Consider the following 24,348-nt stretch of genomic DNA (forward strand, 5'->3'; position numbering starts at 1 on the left):
CTTCCATCCGAACGTCTCCGTTGAGACGAAACACCGCCAAGCTGGCTCAATCACGCCCCCCACCCACGCGCTCCCACGCCGCGGCGTCGCCGCCCCTCTCTCCGCGCACGCTCTGCGAGAAACCCCAGCACGAGAAGAGATCCCATCACGTCCGCCGCAAGAGCGGGAATTCTAGAGACGAGAAGAAGAGGCCCGCAACGCTGAGTCGGAGGACGACCCCGCAGTATGTCAAGACCTTGGGCACCGGAGCTCGAGCAGCGCGCGACCGCGAGAGGGAGCGTGAGGACGACGCCGGGGTGAGAGATAGCGGCGAGAGCTTCCCCCAGTTCTGGTATGTAGATCTCCGTCTTGTGTCTGCCGCTCGCTTTCTCCCCGCTTCTTGTTGATATCGTGGGGGGTGTACGTACAAGCATCGTGGGGTGCTTCAGGAACATCGCTTCCCCGACCCAACCAACATTGCGAACGGGAGAGGGCGAGTGGGGGTTGCAAATACCGGATTTTGAGGTCCTGACTGACAAATGATACCACAGTATGAGCTGCGAGAAGCAATTCGTGCCTGCAAATAACACCATCCTCTACTGTTCTGAGAGGTGAGCCCCCATGTCTTCTTTCCCAGTCGCGCAGGAGAGGGGAAACCAGCTGGCAGATCTTCACACCGGGATATCAAATCTTACGTTGAATAATGACTGATCCTTGGTTCTAGCTGTCGACTCCACGACCAGGCCCCAACCTACACCCGCTCGCAATCATACTCAGCACTACCTTCATACTCCCCACCAGCTTCACCTTTCACGCGAAACTCTCTCGATGATGGCCCCGACATAATCCCCCGCTTCTCACCGACCCAATCGCGACCACGCTCCTACTTCAACTCTGAGCCCTACCCAGCGACCTATCAAGCATCCCACATCTCCTCCTCCCCACCCAAAGCCTCCATGCACTCCCGTTCCTCCACCGCCCTCGCCTCCCTTCGTGAGCTGGCAACCGTCCTCCCCAAGGTCCCCTCCCGCGATCCCGACTCCCCGCCGAAATCCTCTAGCAGCATCACCCGGACCGGCTCCGGCGTTTGGAACTACATCCCCTTTACGTCCGCATCCTCACATTCCAAGACCGCGACGCCGACCCCGAGCGCCACACCGGGGAACTCTTACTCTGGCTCTCATACCTACACGGCTTCGCATTCTTTTGGAGGACATGCGGCGTTGAGCGGATACAGCAAAGAGAAGGAGGACAGTCATTACGCTGGCGCAGGGAGGAGTCACAGTGTGGCATATGGCGGGACGATAGGAGGATATGGGACTACAGGGGGCATGGGCATGGACCGACCGCTACCACCGAGAAGCGGGCCTGGAGGTTATGGACATAGGCCGAAGAGCATTGACTTGGTGACACCGTTTGCGGTGGGACATTGATGCGGTTCCACGAACGCTCTCCACATATACGCATCCTTTATCGAGCGATCGAAAGTCCTAACGAATCTCCTACCTCTCCGCCATATTTACGAACTACTACGTACTTCTACTACGTACTTAATAACCCAACCCTTATCTCCGGCGATAAATCTTTCTTCTAAAAGAAGAAAAAAAAAAAAAAAAACCGGATATTGCCACACACCACCTCTTTTCCCCACCTCTCAACATCCGAAACAATCACCCGCTCAGGTTCGATATTGGACGACTACTGCATATCTAGATGGAATTTCCCCGCGGGCATATTAGAAGGCTTTGTTTCTTGTGCGATAAATGACATGGACGGACAGGACACGGCAGGTTGGGATCGGATCGGATAGGTTAGGACAGGCGGAGTTCCAGGACTTCTCTTCTCCGGTGATGGGAATGGCTAGGAGTTAATCAATATACTTTATAGTAAGTTACGAGAGATCGGTGGAATTATTTATATACATATATAATAATAAAGAAATTCCTCGTGATGTTTTGCAATTCCCTTTGCTTCTGTGAGCTGTGGTGCCGCGTAGAATATGATATATCTGGATAGTCGGAAATCCCCATGTATGTTCGCCAGTTAAACAGTGTGTCTATAACCTCTCCTTGTAATCCGCGCTTGCATTTCCAATAATCCTTTCTAATCCGCTATTTAATAAACAGCCTCACAATTGCCTTCCCCATGATGCCCCATTTAAGTAGGTAAAAAGCAGACAGAAATAACTAAACCAACCAAGACCATCTAGAAACCGAACCCACAAGAAAATATACTCCTAACCATCCTACCAGCCCTGGGGCCGTAAGTTCACTTACCACTACTCCGAAACTGCACAATATCAGGGAGAGGTAAGTAGTTACCTTATTTTTCATGAAGATTTGTTAGTAAGGGTAGCGCATATAACTCTCAAGTGTAGTTAGTTTGATATAAATGAATATACCTACCTACCTACCTACTATCCTTATGTGACCTTCAAATAAGTCGAAATAATCTAGATATCTACCTACCTTACACATACCTAAGCTATATCCCATATAAAGTACTTGAAGAATTCCAAATTTTCCCTCTTTGATAACAGTGTCAATTAACTTCCGTGTTCCGGAACCAGAAAGGAAGCTGAATATATAATCTCTCTCTCTTTTCTTTTAAAATTCAGTAGTGAATTATTCATTCTTTTTATGGATTAGTTAAATGTGTATTGATAGGGATGGATGAATACAGTAAGTGAATTCGGTATATACCTATATATCACTAGACACGTACGTACGTTACCTTAGAGCAATGCATGATACGAACCCATGTAATGAACAACTGATGTCAAAGTTAAAGTTGCAGGGCCCGTCCCCATCCATCCCGTCAGTCCTAGCTACAACAGCCTAACTATTTCAAAAAGCCCTCGCATTATCGCATCTCACACAGACCACAACAACAAGCCTCTTAATCTTGATTACTCCTATATATTATCAACAGCAAACATGAAATCCGCTGTTGCTCTGTCGTTGTATTTTTATAGGCAAGATAGATGAATAAATAACATCTTAGAATTCGCTTTCTTATACATAGGTAGGTCGGTAGATTCTGCGGAGTGGTTAACTTTAATACTTGATATTAGATAGGAGAGATATAGAGGAACTAGAGTTTATTTATACAATTTCGAGAATATGAAAAACTAGCAAGCATCCTTTTGGAGGATGCTACTTTAGGCAGGGAAGCTGGCGGATCTGTAAAATCTGAATCTGGATTTGGAGTTTTGAATTGGAAAGTGGAAGTGAAAACTGGAGTTGAAGTAGAGATGGTCGGTTGTTAGAGGAGATAATAGGCATAATCACAGAAGAGGAAGGGTTGGAAAGGAGAGGGAATAAGGAAATGTCACAAACCACATCACAAGAGAATACAAGTATACAGTAGTGAACCAACACAGGCATACATGCGGCTAAAAAATTTCATGTCATCGCTCGCCCATTTACGCATAATACAGTACAATACATGTCTTTTGGACACCTTGCCCTCCTTTCTCCATTTCAAGATCTTTAGCACTTCCTCCCGCCACGCCTCATTTATGTCCGTCCAGTGGGTTCAATTCCCATCTGTGAGTTTCCCACCGAGCACACACGCCAGAACCCTTAAATAGCACACTTGACTACCGACCGCTCGGTCTCGAACTCGCCATCTCACCGTAGCGGCCACGCTCCCGCGTTGTGTCGTAAGCCTGGAGAACGCGGGTCTGCGACTCGTCGGCTTGAGAGAAGGCATAGCCACGCTGTTTGCGCATGCGCTGCACCTGGCGGACCTTGCGAATTGCTTTTTGGAATTGTTCCATGCTGGTTGACTGTCTGTTAGCGAGCGGTTTTGTGGAACGGGGTGGGTATGGGGTAGACGCCAAAATGAGGAATAGAGAGGGGAACGTACCGAGGTCTGTAATCCTGGATGTTGTATTTTTGGATTTCTTGGATGTGGTGGTAGGTTTGTGGCCGATACATTCGTTTCGCGCTAATTCTCGTTGTCAGTACCAATTTAACAAATTCTACATTTCACGGGGGAAAGGACATACTATTTCCATGCGAAATCCCTCGATAGACAGAGAAACGGTAAGACAAGGGCCATAAGCCAGAACACAGGACTCCCGTATAGTCTCGGGATGACACCGTCGTATTCCGTTGAGAAACCAATCTTCGGGGCGACCGTTGCATATACAGCAATAAAACCTATCCAGAACAGCATACTTCCAGGGATGGCAATCACATGATATTTAGTCCATATGTTTGTCACCAATCCCGCCTTCCCTAGGACAGTAGCTAGGACGGCGGTATATAGAGCTGTACCCCAGACCCAATGACCTGCGATCTTGCCATCTCCCTGAGGAAGATCAAGCCAGAAGATAGCCTCGGAAAAGAAGTAGAGGATCAAGGAATGGTAGAAGGCATTAGCGACCCAGGAAAAGAACGAATGCATCTTGAAGAACGTATTCTTCTGTCCCAGTTGGTATAGCTGTGGGTATCTGTCTAAAAGGCGTGCGGAGATGAATTGGTCGAAGATGCCCATCACCAGGGGAGGCAGGACCGTGAAGAAGATGTTGTAGAATGAAAGGGTCCAAGATTCATAGATGACTTCCCCAGAGAAGGCATTTTGGAACACATACTGGACTCGTCAGCACTACTCGCCCATCGGAATTTTCAACCTACCCAGAATTGCGTCATGTACAAAGTAATGTTCTTGTAGAAAGAATAGAGAATAACCTTGCTGACTCGATGGTAACTCCAGGCACCATGCACGAGCAGCAATTTTCGAAGGTATCGGAATTGACCAATAGCAACATCCGCACTCCGCGCTGCCTGAAGCCCCTCCATACCGCTAATGCCAACACCAATATGAGCAGCTTGGATCATCGAGACATCGTTAGCGCCATCACCGATCGCCAGAAGGATGGCCTTGAGATGACGTTTGACAAGCTTTACAACCAGAGCTTTCTGCAGAGGTGACACTCGACAGCAGATGACCGCCTTGCACATAACAGCAAGATCCAAGAAGTCCTTTTCCAGATCCCTTTCAAGGGCATAAGTCAGGGACTGTCCATCGATAATCAACGCAAGGGTATCCATGGCAATAGTTCCATCACCCTGTGTCCGTATCGCATGCAACTTCTTCTGGATGTTATCTCTTGTCATCTCTGCTGATTCCTCATTGACAATCAACAGTGTCATATCTTCGCTAATCAACTTGCAACTCATCCCGATATTAATGGCAGTCTCTTGACGATCCCCAGTCAGGACCCAGATTTTGATACCCGCGTCCTGAAGGGTGTGGATCGTCTCCGGAACACCATCTTGAAGTCGATCCTCGATAGCAGTCGCACCAAGGAGGTAAAAATCCTTTTCTAAGAGCTCGGCTGCTTTATCAAGCTCTTCCGCACGGTTCCCGCTGACCGTGGTTTGCGCCTTGTCAAAGATTTGGTACCACTGCTGGAACTCCTGTTCTGGGATCTCACGCATTGCGAGACAAAGTGTCCGGAGGCCCTCGGATGCGTACTCCTCCAAATGCTGTAGGGTTATCTCAACATGATGGTTGTCGGGACTTAGACGCTCGAGGATAACGGTATCGGCGCCCTTGCAATAGCATCTTATCTTCCCATCTGGACATCGGAATATGGCAGACATTCGTTTTCTGGTTGAGTTGAATTCGCAAACTGCTAATAGTTCATACTGGAGTTCTTGTCCCTCAACAGTAATTATCACGGAACGAGGTTTGCGAGCCGTGAACTGGTAACCCATCATTACTGCACCCTCGACCAGCGCGCCTTCATCTGGTGATGCTGCTTGATATTTGATGGCCCCGCCTTTCTCTTCGCTCCTTTCCGGAATGACTGTGTGGCAGGTTGCTAGAAGAGCCAAGAAGTGATGTATGGCATCCCTTGTCTCGTGCGTCTTAAGATTTTCCTTTAAGCGATTGAAGTCATGAATTCCAAGCTCCATCCCATCTTGAACCATTGCTCGACGGTCTTCGGGGATCTCGTCAGCGTACTGAATGCCCGCAATAGAGCACTGTTTGAACTCCATTTGGTTGCATGTCAAAGTGCCAGTCTTGTCCGAGAAGATATACTCCACCATTCCAAGTTCCTCGACTAAACTTGATGTACGACACACCGCCGGTGTATCAGTCTTATCATAGTACATGTCAAGGTCGTCGTTGATAAGGATCGCGTGCCAGTACTTCACGACCTCGACGGTGACGAACAGAGATATGGGAACCAGAGCCGAGAAGAGGACCCAATATGTTGCCATATCAGACCAGAATTGTTTCACCTTCTGACCAACTGTTGATGAGTCTGAGTAACCAACATATGATAACTCGTCTGCATGCCATGTGCGAATGACGAGGTCTCCAATGGAACTTACGACACTCAGGGCGAGCAGAATACCAATTAACATGAGAACCAACATATTCAGTTGCTTTTCCACTGCAGTCCTCTTGATTGGTGTTGCCGTTGCGTTCCTCATGAGCTTGGTCTCGTGGCCCGTGAATACGACCACGCCATGGACCCAGGGAGTGTTCCTCAAAGTAGCTCCTCTGAGTAGAAGTTGATCAGGTGAAAGGGGCAACTCCTTCTCACCTCCGCCAGCTGAGACAGTCAATGTAGCTTCGAACGTATACAAGCTACTGTTCGGCTGCTCTGAACGAACCTTTCCTCCTAGGCGGCTCAATTCGCTCGGGCTGACTAGGACACAGGTTTCAGGGATAGCCTGCTTGATCTTGAGGTTGGTTTCCCCATCTAGATTGGCAGTTTCAATATAGCAGAGACCTTCTGGCTCCGAACTTGCAAGTAGGATGACATCTGCTGGCAAGGGCTCTTCTGACTCCACTCTCACAATATCACCAACCGCAACATTCACCCATTTTGTATCCACGAATGAAGATCCCCTTAAAACACGCGCCTTGGAACTGTTCAGTGTTCTGTCCGAAGTTTTTCTCCTATGGTCCTCGATTAACTCTTTGCCTGCCGAAATAATCAGAACGACGACCAATGGCCCAATAGTAGTATATTGGTTCGTCGGAGAAAGGCCTGGGATTTGTTGCAACGCTGCAGTAAATAAGAAGAACAGGTTGGCAAATTTTGAGAACTGCTCGAAAAGGAATTTGGGCAGAAAAGTTGCAATATTGTATTTTGCCGTAGATATTTGGTTGTCGATGTATTTGTTGGCGCGGTTCGCAGGAGGGTTGTTAAGATGGATAATCCTAGGGCCCAGTGTCGAAGGGTCCACCTTTCCTCTTCCAAAGCCAAATTTGAAGTTTCCCATATCAAACCTGCTCTCTGGCTTTGCTTGTGTGCTTGGCTCCGCAGTCTCTGCTTGCGCTCTTGCACCAGCCTCCGTCAAAGGTAAGTCCATTTCCGAATATTCTGGAGCCATGCCCAACATATTCTTCGCCTTGCCCATTAGCCCACCTCCCAAACTTAGTATACTGTTTCGAGTCCGTCCTGTCCCTCCCATGCTTCGGCCGCCAGGTATCGCACCCCCAGAATTATAATACATCGATTGGCCATCGTCCGGGAAATCGTCCAATTCATCAGCGTAGGGCTGGTAGTTATTCAAGCCAGAGGTTTGACTGAACCTTCTGCCAGCAGCCCCTGGCACATATGGACCCCCTCGATCTGCTGGGACAGTCCCAGGCCCGCCCGGCAACTGTCTTGTTGAGGGGTGCGATGCGCCGCCAGCCCCGACGAAATCGTCGTAGGAGACTGAGGGGCGGTGACTCGATTCATCGTGGTCCTGTGAGTATATGCGCAGAAGGTCATCGTCATTCATCGGAGGCCGTTGCCCCGTATGGTATATGGGCTGATCATCGTCTAGGTCGAGAAGGAGGTCGTTTCGACTGCTCGAGGGCTGTCCAGCCATGCTGGAAGACAGCTTCTGGTCGTCGCACTTTGGACGGTCTCGACACACTTGTAGTCATCCAATTCCGTTTTGTTGATTGCTTCTCCTGGAGACGGTTGTAAGGTTGGTCGTAAAGTTCAAAATGGTGATGTGGTGTTTGAAGAATCAGCAATCCTAGCACAGCCTCCTTAAGATGGTGGTGTTTACGAGGCTTCAAAGGCAGCCGCGTATCTTGTCATAGACTGTGAAGTTGGCGTATTTGAAGAGGTTTTAGGTCTGTTCAGAGCTTGGATCAGGGCCATTGAAGAGACCCTGAATTGTTGCAGGCTCTATTCTTGACTCCGGAGCAATCCATTCTCATGTCTGTACGGAGTCAATCAAACGTCCAGCTGGTGATCCCTGTTCGCATGGAGTTTGGCGCTAGTCCCCGAACGGCTAAATACGTATTTACACGCCGGCTGTGACCTCAGCCTCATCATCCCGCGGTTGCAGCCTTTCTGATTGTTGCAACTTAATCCACAACCACTATCGACGACAAAATGGTATGTGCAAAGTGTCAGAAACTGTCCAAGTCGACAGCCTTGGCTACACCAGGGGTCAAGAAGAAAACTGAGATGTATTACGGGTCACCAGCTGGGTCTATATCCAAGAGTGGCGACAAGACAAAGACCTCAGCAACCCTTGGACAGAACGGGATAGGGAAGGTTAGTTGTCACGAGTGTTCTGCGTGCAAGCTAGGATGGTATGCTAACTTTCTTCAAATAGAGTAAATTACTATCCAAGGCCGCCAAAAATCCATACGCAGCATATTCCAGCTCCTGTACTACATGCAAGACCAAGATTGACCAGGGGCGCACGTACTGCCAGAAGTGTGCATACAAAGCAAATGGTATGATTACATTCTGATGTGTTTGAGCATGATAACTGACAGTATTCTAGCTTGTGCGATGTGCGGTAAGGCGAATACGAAATCAACCGCAGCTGCGCCAGTGGTTACCGGTCAGAAGTTCACGTTAAAGTAAAGATTCGAAAACGGATATCATAGTGTGGGGTGCATAAGGTTTGGCGTTCAGGGTACATGATGGGCGGATAGGCGCTCTATAATGAGACATGATAAATCTTGGGCGTTTGGGTGGCTTGCAGATTCCATTCAATAGTTTTGTGGATAAACTGCTGAGGAACAGTTAAATATAGGCAATTATATTCTCATTTTCTGCACGCATCATCGACCAATCACCCTCTGTGATTAGCTAGGGCAAACTGTTTTGTCTATCTACGGTATCAAGGACAAAGGATGTGAAGGGAAACAGATCTTGGTAGATAAGGAAAGTAAGTTCATCGATTGCTATATCTATCAAAAATCTTGCGATAAATAAATACAATCTGCTCTCCAAGACAGGATTATTCATTGCCTTATCTTGCCATCATGAGTGCATCAAATACTTCCTTGATTACAGTATCCTCCTTCAAATCAAGAACTCTGTCGCCATCACTTGTCTAAGGATATATACCAGATCTTCGTGAGTCTCTAGAGAAGCGTTCCATGAAGGTATATATACAGTGGAGCTTATGGATTTTTCCCCCGTTTATTTTGCAAATGTATCTCCTCGAAATAAGCGTTTTGGGAGACCCAAGCTCCCCTAACAAGTAGATGGGTTCCCCCAGTTTCCGCAATCCCCCCCATAGCTTCTTCAACACTCTTGATTCTGCGGCTCGTGCATTCTGGTCTTGGAGTCTTTATGTACGATTATCGTGTCGGTTGTCTTTTTCTATGCCATGGCGCTTAGCCATACCATCACGGTTGCGATTTGCAGGAAGATTGAATTCGACGTAGTCAGGGAAGCCTCTAATTGTTTGTTCAATTTCAAGGCACTGGATGAATGGTTTTGGGGTTTCTGGAATGGGCCGAGTTATCTGCAAGTCAACATGAATATTTCACAGTCATGCCAGTCATTTCTGCATTTTGTCCTGGCAGGCTTTCTTCGCCTCTCCCTCATATCGCTCCCGTGAGTAACTCTCTTGATCCTGCGTTTGAGATCCAGGATCAAGAGCATTACCATGTCCTTCCTTCCGGGGCGCAACTTCTTCATTAACGGGTTCCAACAAATAGCAAATATTGGGTGAACTAGGGAACCGGCTTTGGAAAACAAAATTAGGTTAATAGAGGAGATCGTGGCCTGTACTTTAGGCAAATGCTAACGTTTCTGAGAGTGAGTATTATACTGGCGAATCTTACTGAAGGCTGTAAAAAGTAACATTCTCTCTCTCCGTCTGAGCAGAAAGGACGCTGTAACCTATGGGTATTTTATTCAAGACCTCAAATCCATGTGGGACAATTCGTGCAACATCTCCCAAGTCCCTTTCCATCCTCTCCTTCCCCACATCAGTTGCCACCACTGGCATTTCATTGGAATCCATGTTCAGGAAACCCACCAGAGCTGACCTCTCCGCCTTCTAGGAAAATAACTCTGAACATCACCCCCGAGTTCCGTCCCGCCCAAACCCTTTTCGGGAGCTCTATCTCGTGCTCCACATCTCCCCAAGGCCATTCGTCAGCCCTGACTTTGACCATCATCTTCCGTTTCAGTTTCGGGATTGGGAGCACCTTTCGCCCACCAACTATAAAATCATTAATACTGTGTTTTATTTGCGTGACTCAATTGTTTTCATTTTTGACTTTTGCTTTACATGTTCGTCTTGAAAAATGACTGGGAGATGGAATCACTGGGGACATACTGGTTTCACTAAGATCCTCATTGACAAGCGCAGAGCGCGCTTCGTACCTGAAGGTCCGGCTGCTGGTGTTGTAGACTACCTCGATAGGATCGCCGTTCGCGTAGTCTCCCTTGTTGAGTTGGTCCATGTTTTGTTGCTTAGAGAATGAGGTGCGGTGTTTGGCGGTTCGGAGAATTTTAGTAGGCGTTTTTTTCCGTGGGTGGGAAATTCCTTATCGAGCGAGTGAATGAATGATGAATGGCCGGAAGAATACTCTTTTGTTCAGAAAAAGTAGATATTGTTGATGATTCACGCGGATGTGCTCGCACAGCTCCGGATTTCTCGACGCTTCTTTCCCAGGCGCAGCACTGCTATTTTGCCACCGAATTACTGTACCCGCACGGCAATTATCGGAGTCTGAGTATCACGAGAGGAGATGCGCGTGGAATTGCCCTACGGTCCTACGGAGGAAGAAAACGGTCCAGCCCTATGTATTGCTTTGCATAGCGGTTTCTTTTTATATCGTACGCCGACGTACCGTAGGAGCGATGAATCGTATGTTTCAAAGTACGAAGTATCGGTAGGGACGGGAAGTAAATACCCCTGAGCTAGAACTCGGCAAGCCCCCCTTTTCCCGATACTGTCACGGAGCATTGGGTATCCCGCTCACCTCGGACGCCTTTTTGCCATCATTTGTAGCCAAGAGGTCTCTACAGTCATATTTATTCGGATTTTGGAGACTTAGAAACCGGGGAGGTGATAGGTAAGGTAAGGTATCTATGTAATCACGTGACTGAGCAAAACAAACTCGGTTGGAAAATCCTAGGGCGACGTCCACTCATCACCAACGCCCAAGAGGGCCCTCACCCACGATGATCGGCTACTTCTTTGCTCTGCTTCCCTTGTATATACTTGTATATCTCCCTCTCCGGCACATGTTCTTTGGGTCTCCCGAAGACCTCTCGAACCAAAATGTCGTTACGTATAACAGCTCTCTGATCGCGAGCGACGAACCCCTATCTTGTCCCGCCCACAGCTACAACACCTTCATACTCTCCCACGAACCCCTAATCATTTACATTGAAGGCTTTCTCAGTGCCGCCGAATCCAAGCATCTTCTTGAAATCAGGTATCCGCCCTTCTTCTCCCCTCCCGACGAATCCGGCCATGTGAAAAGATAAACACGTGACTAACACTTCTCCCAGCGAAGATAAATTCGAGCCCTCGACCGTGACCTCTGGCACGGAAGAGGATGTCTCTATCAGGAAGGATATCCGGCTCTCTGAAGTAGCAATGCTCGACCGCGACGATGTGGTGCGGTGTATCGAGCACCGGGCCCGAGACTTTCAGGGCTGGCGTCCTAATCTGCATATTGAGCGGTTGAGAACGCAGAGATATGGTACCGGAGGCTACTATACGCATCATTACGATTGGAGTGGAGGCTCCGGGCGCACTCAGAACCGCGTCAGTACGTTTAATGTCTATGTGCTTGGGGACTGCGAGGGTGGTGGGACGCAGTTCCCCAGGATTAGCATGCCGGAGACGGGGAGGGGGAGATGGTGCGAGTTCCTGGAGTGTAAGGATGATGAGGAAGGAGAGGAAGGAGAGGAGAAAATGGGTGTCACATTCAGGCCGATTACAGGGAATGCGATCTTCTGGGAAAATCTAGGACCGGATGGGAATGGGTATGAGGAGACTTGGCATGCTGGACTGCCGGTGCTATCGGGGACGAAAGTTGGGTTGAATATCTGGAGTTGGGGACCTGCGAGAAGGAAGTAGTCGATTTCCCGAGTATGTACAAAGAATGTAGGTTCATACAATCATCACGTGCATTCATCCGTCAAGATCTCTTTCTCCCTTGTGTCCTTTATTTCCATTCAATCTCTTTGGTCATGCTATCTGACTTTAAGACCCTTGCTTTCACCTTAGTGTTGCCGTTAAGACGCGATAATCAACACGATCTACCCCATCCGTCTCCTCAAAGACTCGCATGTACATACTTGCACCACTCCAATCACCTCGTGCGTCACGATCTTCACCACAGGAGATCTATCCTCCAACCACACGCGACAATGCCACGGATTCCCATCTCCAGAATCAAACAAGAAGTCGAGCAACGCCGCCGGCACCAGCTCTCCATAGCCATTCACGGATCCACCTCCTCTCTCCCCTCACTCAGCTCCTCCCTCTCTACAGACGCAGACGCAGACGCAGATGCGCCCCCCGCGCCCCCCGAGCCCCTCGCCCTGATCTACAACATCCGGCACGACACCTTCCGACAAGCGCCGCGCTCCAGCCTGGTCAAACAGGATGTCTCATCTTCACCGCTAGTCGAGCTACCATATGACATGCCGCCCCTGCTCGTCGATGGCCGCATGCAGATCGTGGAGGTGCCGCGGTGGAAGCGCAAGGTCGGCTTCTATTGGCGCACGAGTGATGGCGAGCAGACGAGGGTTCTTTGGAGGAGTGTGAAGTTGCCCGGGAGGATATGGTGGCAGAGGAATTTTGGCGAGAAGCTGTGGACGGAGTTGTGGATTGAACGGTGCTGATGGACGACATTCGGGATCAACAGGGCGAGCTAGGAAGGAAAGGCGTTAATGGATGATTGTTCGGTGATTTGTGGTAAAGGCGATATGGAAGTGATTTCCTCGGAATACCGCAGGGGCCCTCTGGCTGTCCTGGGCAGTCACTTGCCTAAGCTGTTGGGAAGGATATGATGGCAGCCTTGCGAAATAGGAAAGACTCGGTTTTCACAGCTAACGTCTGTGGGGAGTTCTGGAGTTGGACGTATCAGCTTGCTAATTCTGCAGTCATTTGTCCTATTCCCTTCTCAATACAAGCCATCGCTGATACTAATGCATCCTTGAGCCACTTGAACGATCAAGCCCCTTTGGTTCTGTCATCAACTTCAGCATAGGTGTGATATAAAAGGGTTTCAATGAATTCATGCCTCCATTTTCCTGACTACCTAAACTTTTTCAAGACATTATGCATACCTTAACAGGATACCGACTTTCGAGTATCCAAAATGGTATGAAATTGGAACAACAAAATAAGATATAAAAGATAAGCATCAAGCATCCAATTCGAGCTATGGGTATTATTCTAAAAGAACAAAGGAAGGCCCACAGACATTGTGTAGCCACTTGGCTCATTGAGTCATTCTATACATTAACTTCACATCATATCATTACCTCCCGAATTCAGCAACCATGAACTCATGCTTCGAAATTCTTCTCCACAACGTTTGTCCTCTTCCCAACCGCATTCGCGGGCGCGTCATTTAAAGCAAGCAGTGCAAAGTGACCTCCGACAACCGGTCTCGAAATAAACGGTCCATCCACAAAACTACACCAAAACCATCAATTCCAATTCTAACTCTCATTTTGTTTGGGGAAAATAAAGGGATAATCATACCCTCCAGTTTGTGTGTCATATAGATCGGTGAATGCGCGATTTGTCGAAGTCTCGTTGATCCAGGTTGCGAGCTTGGAGATAAACATTTGTTGCGTTGATGAGGAGGCAATGGATGCGCACCACATCTCCCAGTCGGCTGGAATAAGTTAGTTGAGAGATGAAATGAGAAATGAGAGGCTGGTAGTATAGATGACACGTACATTTGGTACACATGTCACGCGTATCCAGAGGGACGCCGTAGGTTTGGGACACGGTGGCGTAGAACTTGCTCTGCATATCGTAGATAGACTGAGGAACGAGATTCAGGCCCAGAAGCTTGTCAGCATAGAGATTATACAGGAGCCCATGGGAAGAATCATCGTTATAAGCCAAGCTAGTATGCGGGGGTGAAGCACTAGAAACCACAGCAAGCCCTTGCCATTTGGAGATGTAGCTAGTGGCGATATTGTGGTAGTTTGAGGCATCGGCGGAGTTGCCAGTAAGTTCCGCAATAACGGCCATTGCCTCAATAGCTATGATACCCTTCAGGGCCAAATTCGTCTGATTCGCAAGCTGGCCTTGGAAATCATCCGTTGATAGTTGATTCGCGGGAATGAGTGCTTCATCCACCAAATAGCCAGTCCACTGGCTCAAAATGTCATAGTGTTGGCTTAGGTAGTTATTATCATTAGCACGCTGAGCGTAGGCCAACGTCATTATGATCATGTTTCCGCATTCCTCAAGGGGCATGTATTCTGTGAAAATGTCAGCACGTGACCGGGAAGGGAGTGTCAAGAGACGTACCTCCATCACCTGTGGGATGCCCAATTGCACGCGGGTAACTTGATCCTAGATCATGCATTGCATATTTTTGTGGAAATTGACCCGCTTCTTGGTTCTCGAAAAGAGGATCAAGTAGATACTTGACAAGGATCGGGTTAGAGTATAGGAAAATTGGCATTGCGGGGAACATAACATCAACTGTTTGGACGTTGCCATCAGAGCTGATTTCCTTGAGGAAAAGGTACGGCTTCTCAGCCGTCCCACAAAGTTGAACAGCCCCAAAAGCTTGGCGTGCCGAGAGAGTGGTGATTGTCAGATAATCCTGCCCACCAGCGGCGAGCGATTCAGTGGCATACTTATAATCCCAGTTCCCCAGGGTGTTATGCCAGTCGTTGTAAAAGAAATTAACCTAGTGAAAGGTCAGAAATGGCAAGATTCGCAGTCCATATTTACATACCATCGCAAGCTCGCTACTCCAGTAGCTCGTCCAGAGAGATGGAACTGGAACATTTCCAGAAGCCCCGTTGAAGTAAACTGTATTTTGTTGGGCATGAACAATAGTGTAAAGTGTGGTTACTGGTGTCTGTCCAACATTGCCCAGAGAATTTGCTGCAGACGTCAGCTGGTTATCAACGGCCGCGTTACTAGCCACTCACCGAATGCAAACACTGGCCAGTCTTCACTGATCGCTCTATAATTAGAATCCTGAGAGTTTGGCAGAGCTCCATTACTGAGAAAGTTTTGTCGAACAGTCGTATCTTGGCCTGACTGGTATGTCATGGAAGATGTCGCAGCAGTTGACCAGTACCAATGACCCCAATGTGCGGCATCGTCAGGGTAGTCTGCATTGAATTCGCTCTGGTTTTGCCTCCAGCTCTGATGGGAGGCAACTCCATTATTGACCTTATAACTAGACGCTTATTAGGGCTGAGGTTTTGTTGATGATTGGTGTAGATTCTTACCTCCACTGTGCGACATCTGAGTTATGTATTGAAGTCCATTCTGGAGAAGATATCAGGCATTGATTCAGAAACAGTCATCCATCTTGACAAAATTTCTTCAAATTCCGTCGCTCTGTCTCATAGAACCGGGAGAATGGACATAGGTTTGTAAAAGCAATTGGTTGATGAAAAATCACTTACCAGCCGATGTATCAGCATAAAGCTGTACAGAATGTGTTCTACCATCAGTTGCGGCTACAGACACGGAAAGGTAGGTACCAATGACTGACTGACGCCGCAGGTCATCTGGAGTGACTGGTGACACAAACGTGACATTCATTGACACCTTCCCGTTGACATTCATAATAAATGTAGACCTGGAGGAGGTGTATTCAAAACTTTCCTGGGTAACACTCTGAGGAGAGACACCATTTACGTTTGGCTCGCCCATCCAAGTATAGGAAGTACCATCAACCTTGATTAAGCCTGTCCAACCTGTGACTGAACCACTTGTTCCAGCAACAGACCCCGGCTGGGGACCTCTATTCAGTTATTAGCTTATTGTTCTAGGTTTTGTCATAGCGAAATGTCCCCCAAAACTGGTATTACTCACGCCCAGAATCTCCTACGCATATGTTAGCAGTTGTATCAACAATGGGGAATATGGTTACACTGACGGCCAATGCCCGGGCAGAACCCCTCCGCTTCCCCCATCACCTCCAACTTCGAGCCATGTATTCATATATGGAGACTTGACTGGTGAATGTTAACCGCGTCCACCTAACAACGGGGGAGGAGAATTTACCTGCGAGAGGGATCGCTGGTGGTCTGGCGGGGCTGAACGTAGAGCCGGAAACATGGCTCGCGAGGGCTGCAATGCAAATAGCAAGGATTTGGGACTTCATGGCTGTGCATTCGAGAAAAGGGCCAAGGAAAGAAGATAGGACGGTTGCCCTATGGCCCGACGGATCTGTTTGATCTGGTGGAAATACGCCGAAGATGTTCGACGAGCAGAAGGCGGAGTGGACATGAAAGGTATTCTACGAATGGACTGCGGAGACAGGAGAATTCCTGTTCCGCGCTACTTGTGCCTTATAGACTGTTGGACGTAGAGAGGTAAGAGTCAAGACGCGAGACTGACAAGAAACGCGCCGAAATTCAGCGGTAAAGCCAAAACTTTACCGTAGAGAGGATGGGGAGACCATTCCGGAAAATCACTACGACGTTGTGAGCTAACCTCAACGTACGTCTGCAGAGTATCCTGAGCAACAGCTACAGTACAGCGATACTTGGTAGTATAACTTGATGCTCTTGACTCGCGGATCTTGGCCCTATAGGGTGGTGGTTGGAGGATCAACCAACATATTCTAAAAGGGGGGAGCTGCCGCTACTAAGCTGCAGAGTCCAGACCCCGCCAAAATGTTAACCTCCTGGCTCTAATCCTTAGGAGGAATCGAAGTAAACTTAAGAACCACCCTACTGGGGGCGCCAATCGTCCGGCATGATCCGGTAGTGGATCTGACACTTGTCTAAGGTACGGAATAAACAACCGCGTGAGGAACGTGTCAGCGCGCCTGCCACTCCGGAATTGGTTTCTTTTTGAAGGTATTCCGAAGCCTAAAACCCAGGAATCGCCCCAACCCCGCCATCAGAATCTGGACCGAGGCAAGGTGATGCCATTGATGTAGAACGAGGCAAGGAAAAGATTCAATTCAGGTCCTTGCTCTGCGGTCTGCAAGCACCCGTCAGACGCGTCGACCAATCTTACCGCGGGAAATGTTACGAGAAACGAGACAACTGTTACGTTAGTACATCGGAGGAGATCCTGGGTTGATGCCTCCGTCATCAGGCTTCTTTATACTAGGTAGGTATCTTAGGTAATCAAAGGGTCACGTGACCAGACATGGCCGCTCTCTCTTTTCGAGTCTCCGTAACATATGAGTCTAGAGATTTCGGTTGGTAAGCCTCTGTCTCGTAAGTAAAAGCTGAGGAGGACAGTTCAGAAAATCTTGGGGTTCTACCACTATAATCTTCGACCCTATGATGTACATTTCCAAATGCTGATAACTCCATCAGTCGTTCCAAGCGAATGGCATGAAACAACAAATCACGTATGAGACATGTTCCAGTATATTGCTGGGTCTGCAAGATAAGAGCCATGCCAGCCTCCTAAACGTGACCGGCCTGTGTAACGTTGGCCTATCATTTTGTTATTCCCTTTTCTTTCCGGCCTTCGGAATTATTAAAGGTATCCAAGGGTGAGCAAGTGGCTCAACTGGCCAAAGTGACCCAACTGGCCGAACTGGGTGTCCTGTTCCTCGGCATCTAGATCTGAATATCCCTCATCATCGTCATCTTCCTCATCCCCATTCTCATCCTCATCCTCAAACTCAACTTCAACTTCATCCTCATCCTCATCCACGTATTCTTCTGACACGTCTGACTCCCATTCGTCCTCTATCAAGCTATCGATGTCGATGAGTGAATCCTCCATTCCCTGGCGTATCTGTTCGGCAGACAACCGCTTCCAAGGATGATACACCGCGTCAAAGTCAGGATGGTCGTTCTTCATCGGCCAGGAGATCTTCCCAAGCACGAACCATTCCAGCAGCTGTGCATCTTTGACGCGATTATGGCGATAATGCATCTCTGCCATCTCACGCCAGGTCAAATTCTCTATACTGTCAACACGATCCCAGTTCCGATCATATATCGGTTGATCTCCCTCCGTAACCAAAAACTGGAATTTCTCTAACTTTAGGTGTTCTCTGAAGCCAGTAAGTAGGTCTCTAAAGGTTCGTGTTTGCTCTATATCGACCTGGACCGCGTCCTCGGTAAGCTCCAGGTATTTAAGGGTGGATGAATGCTTTCGAAGGAATGGTAGTATCGCAACGTCATCGAATTCAGTCTTTCGCAGCCGTAGTCTCTCGAGATGAGGCCAAGTAGCACGCAAAAACCGTGATTGCCAGACTTTAGCAAAACGAAGTACCTGTGCATCTGCTAAATCCCACGTAAGATCCAAATAGCGCAATTGTTTCATGGTACCAAATACATCGCCTAATGCCGCAGCCAAGGCACTATCATTATATCGAAAAGAAAATCCCATCATTCCCATCTGGAGATCTTGAACATGCGACACCAGCTTCTCGAAGATAGTTTGTTTAGAAGGGTCCAGGAATTTATCGATTTCGTGTTGCCCATCGTCTTCATCAACTGACATTTCGTCGTATGTGACGAAGAAATCAGCAGGCAATGGGTCCAAGACCAATTTCGTAATTGGTGATTTGAGGTGTTGAGCAGCAGACAGGACGCTGGTATATCTTCTTGTCGATAAAGAAGTATCATGAAACGAGACTTCATCGTACTCTTCAAAGTCCTGCGAGTAATCCATCATGGACTTCCAAGCGCGCAAAAGGTCAACACCGCATCCCATAAAGGGATATTTTATTGAAGTGGCCGTCAGTGATGTAAGGTTTGGCAACCGTGGGAGAACCTCAGATAATATTCTCTCGTTGCAGTGCCGATTAAACATCGGTGCACTGTACATACGATCGATAATTTCCCATACTTTCTTTAGATCTCCTTTCCACGACTTTCGCTTAACGGCGTCAGCGAATTGCTCGAAACTCATGTCGCCCATATAGAAAGTGAGACTGGTAATACTCTTAGCAATTCCAGGATGTTTTGAGGCCATCTCGAGTCGGGCCATATCATTAAGGTGAGGCCGGACGGTAAATCCATCCTTGAAAAAAAGCTCTTCTCCCAGGACTGCCCAGACGCGGGACACCAGTCTGAGGTTAATCACATCTCTGGCACTTAAACTGTCGAGGATTTGGTGCTTCAGTTCCAAAGGAAGCAATGAGAGCATGTCATTACCGACATGCTGGGTCTCTGAGACCGTTTCTTGAGGCAAAGGCGTCGCCATTGTGACGAGCCAGCTGTATTTGGCGTTCCTTCAGAACGACAGCTATGAAGGCATGTAGGTTAGAAAAAGCAATCCAAGGGAGGTCAGAAACCTGGATCACATACTATTCAATTAGGCTACTGTAACGTATTGATCAAGTCCGTGCTAGATAACGACTGAAATCGGTTGGGGTTGTGAAATTTCCAGAAATGCTCCCCGATAAAGGTTATTAGTTATTAGTAAGCCCCAGATCACGTGCGAGCGACATGTATATACCTTTACGATGCCTAGGTACCTACCTAGGTAGGTACACATACAAATAACAAAGTGCAATTGTTGAGACGTTATCAAAATTGAATATTGTAACAAAGATAAGTTGTACCACTCCTTCGTCACAGTCCCCTATCTCAACATCCAAGTCCATCATCTTCCCTTATCTTTTTAAACATATCAATTGCCCCACTACAGAGGCATGCCTGGCCCTCTTCTGGTGCTCTTCTCTCTCCAACGTCACCCAAACTATGACCTCCATTCTCTCATTATCCTCGTTTCTTTCGAATTGGTTTTCAATCTCGTAACCATCCGCTTAGCCTCAGACAAGCACTCGTGGGCACTTAGCTGGTTACTCTTAAGGCCTGTTCAAAGCACGGTCTCTCCTTTCAACACTAATAGATCGCTTTGCAGGTCGCATGCATGACACCGCAAAGAGCTGTGCGTAATTATGCGGTGATGTTTTCAGGTCAGGGTATAGGCGGTGAGTGAGACGGTACTCGGGTGGATGACTTGAAAATGGATTCGGTGAAGGAATGGATTTGAAGGATTAAGAACATAAAAAAGGGATCCTTGTGCCTTTTTCGATGTGTAACTTTGCTGCCTTCGTTCGATTGAAGTATTGGCGTAAGCATTGGCTTAGTATTGAGCAGCGAACAAACAATACATCAAACCTTTGATACACGAATGATGAATACCAATTTCTCTAATTCGATTTCTCCAATTCATGAGCTATGCAGTGCTCTCTTCCCTATTTTCCCTGACCAACGCCAAAACTAACCCTGGGGTAATCATCTAAACTCCGGTGCCATGCAACCAAACAACGCCCTTGCCACGACCTGAATGCTGCTAATGATTTCGAAAATTCTTCATTTCTGCAAGGCTGTTAGCACTGGGACGATGCTGAAGATTGGGGAAGACATACGGTAAAATAGATCCGTGCGCGAGGAACCCAAATTTATAATCTTCGGGCAGCCATCTCTGTCTTTCTCTAACCTCGTGCACTCAAAGCAATAGAAGGCATCCGATATTCCCTACCAAACTGTCAGTCTCTATCCTTGCTCAATAAAACAGGAGGAAGACATACCTCTCCGCCACATACTACACATTTGTTTTGATAGTTGCCGAAGCTGCATTCGTCGCAGATTCGAACGAGGGTTGTAGGTCGAACGTAGGAATCGCAGACGGGGCATTTGCCATCGCATTTATCACAAAGTCGACCGATTGCAATTCCGGCCTGCTTGCGGCACATTACGAGATCGCTAGGAGATGTTAGAATGTGAGCTTGGAGGGGTAGGAGAAGCTACTTACGGATGATGGCGAGACATAGCGAAGGTTTATAAGATCCCAAGAAGCTCTGATTCTTTGTAAAACCAATGATTCAGTTAATATCAATCTGTTGATGTAGATTTCCGGGAGTTGACAGGGAATGGAGTTGTCGCAAAGGTGAAGCTTTCGATATCAGAGAAGCGTCCGCCACCGTCTAGAAAGTTGATTACAAATGCACGGACCAGGCGCTAATACCGTATCGGGTAACCATCCTCGAGCCGAGTCGAGCACTCACAACTCTACAGCGACTGCAAGAACATCATGGTATGATGCTTGTGCGCGGGCAAGATGTCGGAAAGTATTGGGTAAGTTCTCTGGGCCATCATAAAGCCCCTCTCTAAGTCTTGTTACAGACCGATCTCTTCAGCAGTCGTAGTCCCAGAGGCCGAAGTACAGAAATCCCCGACTTCGAAACGAAGACAATCTTCCACATCCGACACGGTCTCCAAACGTCCCAGACTATCGCATGATGAACACGGCGACTCTCCATCTACTCTTCGCGCATCTCCGCAAGCTACCGAACCTACTCCCGAACCACCGATAATACCCCAAGTTGAGAAAGAGAAGGATGAGGTTTCAAAGAGAAGGAATAGCAGCAGCGCTCAAGAGGAAAAGAAACGAGGTCGGCGATTATTTGGTGGACTCCTCAGCACATTGAGCCAGAGCACGCCAAATGGTCAGCATAAGAGACGGCTAGAGATTGAGAAGCGGCAGGCGGAAAAGGTTAGACAGCAACAGGTTGATGATGAGGCGCAAAGGGCAGAGAAACTTGCGAAATTGAAGGCCATTCGGAAAGTAGAGCAGATAAAGTTCAATGGGGAATCAGTCAGTATTCTATTCACAAGCAGCAAGTCCGGATTGATACTGATACTTGGGATCAGATGCGAATACGACATTCGAACATGCTGGCCATGGCAAATTTCCTGTGTACAAAAACAGAACCGAAGCTGGTATGCGCCGATTCTTCGACGGGCAAGGCATGTGCTGACGATTTATAGTACTATAAGCCATGGGAATTACGGCCGGAAGAGGAGGACTGCATCAAGACACAAATCGCAGAGGTCGAAGCCCTCATAGAACGCGAACGCGAAGAATTCGACAGATTGTATCAAGAAGAACGAGGCCAAGAAACGTCAGAGGATGGAGATAAAACTAATAACATGTCCAAGGAGACGCTGGGTGAGCCTCATACCGAGTCTCCCTCTATTTCTAATGTTGATACTACTAATCCTCCTGTTCAAGCACCTCAGTCGGATCAGATCACGACTGAGAAACACTCTTTGGAGGAGCACAATGGTGAAGTTATTGTGGAGGCGGAGGAAGATACAGTCATCTACTGATCCGACAGGACTAGCATTTGTTTTCCTATTTGTATGAACAAGTTTCTCTATGGGGTTCGTCGGGTGGCAGGCTATTGATACCCCGCGTTCTTGTACGAAATACGTAGACACATCTCAGTCTTGTTTGGGTCAATTCGACGCCTCTCCTCGGAGGTATAATCTTGGACAACTTCACATGCACTCTTGATACATCGAACTAAATTCTCTCCACAAGCGACGAGGGGTATTGATTGTCATCCGAATTTCCGCGCTTAGATTCAAGCTCGAGGCGACTTCAATTCAATAAGGTTCATGAGGGAGGTGGGGAAGGTTCAACCTACTTTCCCGTGCATGTCTGTCACAGACCTCACAGTACGCATGGTCAGCCGAGGCTAATTCTGAAGTGGGGTCTGTCAGCCTCGTATAAATAAATAAGCTCACCTCCCAAGCCAACCTCAGCCTCGTCAACCTCCAACTATCACCATCGTTGTTCTCTCAATATAAACCACGATGGTCGACAAGATCTCTCCCCACGACCCACGAGTCCAGTACAAAACCGCCGATCTCAATGGCATAAACTATTCCTACATCCTCGCCGAGCCAAGCGGCAAGCCTACAAATACCATCTTCCTCATCCACGGCTGGCCCGACCTCTCTCTAGGATGGCGCTACCAAATCCCCTTCCTGACCTCTCTTGGTCTCCGTGTTATCGCCCCAGACATGATGGGCTACGGCGGGACTGACGCCCCCTCTTCCCTCTCTTTCTACACCTTCAAACGCGCCGCCGATGACATGGCCGCCCTCGCGCACCAGCTCGGCCTCTCATCCATCATCGTCGCCGGTCACGACTGGGGAGGAGCCGTAGTCTACCGCCTCGCCATGCACCACCCCCACCTTATCAGCGCGCTCATCAGCATCTGCACGCCCTTCGGTCCCCCCACCACCGAGTACTTTGACCTGACCACCCTCCCGAACTTCCAATACCAGCTGCAGCTCCGCGGGCCTGACGTCGAAGCCCAGATCGTGGGGGAGGCAAAGATCCGCCAGTTTCTGAACGCTTTGTTCGGTGGTCAGTGTCCCAATGGCGAACTCGCCTTCTCCGTCGACCACGGCTGCTATTTCGAGAAGCTGCCCAAATGCCTCCCTAGCAGACTGGTATCCGCCGCAGAGCTGGACTTCTACGCCAACCGTTACGCGATCCATGGCATGCGCGGCCCGCTGAACTGGTACCGCACAGGCCCGCTGAATTTCGAGGAGGAGAAAGAGCTCGCGGCGGAGCTGGAGAAGAATGAGGATTGGAAGTTCGAGATCCCGGTCTTGTTTATCGCGGGCTCGAGGGATGCGGCGCTGCCGCCGTCGGTTAGTGAGGGGATGGATATGTGGTTTGGGGATCTGACGAGGGCGGAGGTGGATACGAGTCATTGGGCACTGTGGGAGAAACCGGCGGAGGTCAATCAATGTATTAAGGAGTTTTTGACGCAGAAGGTTGGGCCGACGAAAGCTAATCTTTGATTCTGTTCGTCGTTCATATATACCTACTAAATCCACTCTGTTCAACAAGCGAAACTGGACGAGGTAATCCCAAGTAAGGTATATAAAGCTCCAAACCATCTCACAGTTAGCCTATGCGACGCTGGATATCTTCGTGCAGCACTTGGAGTTTCAATCTACCTTGATACGTGGGGATTTTTTGCGATTTATTACTACCTGTGTACAGCTTCTAGGTAACTCTCTACCGCTAATATCAACCTCGCTCACGACGACAATCCATCGATTATTACTCCTTCCATTATGAATCTCTATTCATATTTATTCACTTATCTTCACAACGACAATCCAATTCAATTTCATTTCTCCCTATCTACCTACCCACCTATTTTCTA

The 24,348-nt window shown here is 48.2% G+C and overlaps 10 protein-coding genes across 10 annotated transcripts; 6 read left to right on the forward strand and 4 right to left on the reverse strand.

Moving 5' to 3' along the window:
* Positions 1–531: 531 nt before the first annotated feature.
* Positions 532–1,412, forward strand: M430DRAFT_24568 (hypothetical protein; the record flags this gene model as incomplete). The annotated part of the gene is made up of 2 exons (XM_024865094.1): positions 532–590; positions 704–1,412. The coding sequence occupies 2 exons, from the start codon at positions 532–534 to the stop codon at positions 1,410–1,412; spliced, it is 768 nt and encodes a 255-aa protein (XP_024725739.1).
* Positions 1,413–3,357: 1,945 nt separating this feature from the next.
* M430DRAFT_55590 (hypothetical protein) lies at positions 3,358–8,146 on the reverse strand. The gene is made up of 4 exons (XM_024868549.1): positions 4,623–8,146; positions 3,992–4,578; positions 3,850–3,930; positions 3,358–3,761 (listed from the first exon to the last, which is right to left on the reverse strand). Exons 1-4 carry the CDS (start codon positions 7,827–7,829, stop codon positions 3,581–3,583), a joined length of 4,056 nt encoding a protein of 1,351 aa, XP_024725740.1. The 5' UTR covers positions 7,830–8,146; the 3' UTR covers positions 3,358–3,580.
* Positions 8,147–8,314: 168 nt separating this feature from the next.
* Positions 8,315–8,830, forward strand: M430DRAFT_132499 (hypothetical protein; the record flags this gene model as incomplete). Its single annotated transcript, XM_024862252.1, has 3 exons — positions 8,315–8,512; positions 8,574–8,697; positions 8,748–8,830. Exons 1-3 carry the CDS (start codon positions 8,348–8,350, stop codon positions 8,828–8,830), a joined length of 372 nt encoding a protein of 123 aa, XP_024725741.1. The 5' UTR covers positions 8,315–8,347.
* Positions 8,831–11,370: 2,540 nt separating this feature from the next.
* M430DRAFT_32671 (hypothetical protein) lies at positions 11,371–12,365 on the forward strand. The gene is made up of 2 exons (XM_024866213.1): positions 11,371–11,652; positions 11,729–12,365. Exons 1-2 carry the CDS (start codon positions 11,396–11,398, stop codon positions 12,300–12,302), a joined length of 831 nt encoding a protein of 276 aa, XP_024725742.1. The 5' UTR covers positions 11,371–11,395; the 3' UTR covers positions 12,303–12,365.
* An 8-nt stretch (positions 12,366–12,373) lies between these two features.
* On the forward strand, positions 12,374–13,355 carry M430DRAFT_32676 (hypothetical protein). Its single transcript, XM_024866214.1, has one exon. It carries the CDS (start codon positions 12,596–12,598, stop codon positions 13,070–13,072), a length of 477 nt encoding a protein of 158 aa, XP_024725743.1. The 5' UTR covers positions 12,374–12,595; the 3' UTR covers positions 13,073–13,355.
* Positions 13,356–13,741: 386 nt separating this feature from the next.
* Positions 13,742–16,548, reverse strand: M430DRAFT_47252 (hypothetical protein; the record flags this gene model as incomplete). Its single annotated transcript, XM_024867911.1, has 10 exons — positions 13,742–13,871; positions 13,941–14,076; positions 14,141–14,674; positions 14,724–15,111; positions 15,160–15,311; positions 15,359–15,612; positions 15,665–15,704; positions 15,845–16,185; positions 16,321–16,399; positions 16,449–16,548. 10 exons carry the CDS (start codon positions 16,546–16,548, stop codon positions 13,742–13,744), a joined length of 2,154 nt encoding a protein of 717 aa, XP_024725744.1.
* A 1,103-nt stretch (positions 16,549–17,651) lies between these two features.
* On the reverse strand, positions 17,652–19,724 carry M430DRAFT_38889 (hypothetical protein). Its single transcript, XM_024867283.1, has 2 exons — positions 19,673–19,724; positions 17,652–19,610 (listed from the first exon to the last, which is right to left on the reverse strand). Exon 2 carries the CDS (start codon positions 19,566–19,568, stop codon positions 17,886–17,888), a length of 1,683 nt encoding a protein of 560 aa, XP_024725745.1. The 5' UTR covers positions 19,569–19,610; positions 19,673–19,724; the 3' UTR covers positions 17,652–17,885.
* Positions 19,725–20,222: 498 nt separating this feature from the next.
* M430DRAFT_132507 (hypothetical protein) lies at positions 20,223–21,263 on the reverse strand. Its single transcript, XM_024862253.1, has 4 exons — positions 21,129–21,263; positions 20,905–21,079; positions 20,743–20,851; positions 20,223–20,692 (listed from the first exon to the last, which is right to left on the reverse strand). Exons 1-4 carry the CDS (start codon positions 21,143–21,145, stop codon positions 20,667–20,669), a joined length of 327 nt encoding a protein of 108 aa, XP_024725746.1. The 5' UTR covers positions 21,146–21,263; the 3' UTR covers positions 20,223–20,666.
* Positions 21,264–21,390: 127 nt separating this feature from the next.
* M430DRAFT_113761 (hypothetical protein) lies at positions 21,391–22,791 on the forward strand. Its single transcript, XM_024861526.1, has 4 exons — positions 21,391–21,451; positions 21,500–21,971; positions 22,028–22,096; positions 22,145–22,791. The coding sequence occupies exons 1-4, from the start codon at positions 21,435–21,437 to the stop codon at positions 22,484–22,486; spliced, it is 900 nt and encodes a 299-aa protein (XP_024725747.1). The 5' UTR covers positions 21,391–21,434; the 3' UTR covers positions 22,487–22,791.
* A 184-nt stretch (positions 22,792–22,975) lies between these two features.
* On the forward strand, positions 22,976–23,977 carry M430DRAFT_94199 (hypothetical protein; the record flags this gene model as incomplete). The annotated part of the gene is made up of 1 exon (XM_024869822.1): positions 22,976–23,977. The coding sequence occupies one exon, from the start codon at positions 22,976–22,978 to the stop codon at positions 23,975–23,977; it is 1,002 nt and encodes a 333-aa protein (XP_024725748.1).
* Between the last annotated feature and the right edge of the window lie 371 nt (positions 23,978–24,348).

This window comes from Amorphotheca resinae (assembly GCF_003019875.1).
Source record: "Amorphotheca resinae ATCC 22711 unplaced genomic scaffold M430scaffold_1, whole genome shotgun sequence".
Classification (NCBI taxonomy): domain Eukaryota; kingdom Fungi; phylum Ascomycota; class Leotiomycetes; order Helotiales; family Amorphothecaceae; genus Amorphotheca; species Amorphotheca resinae.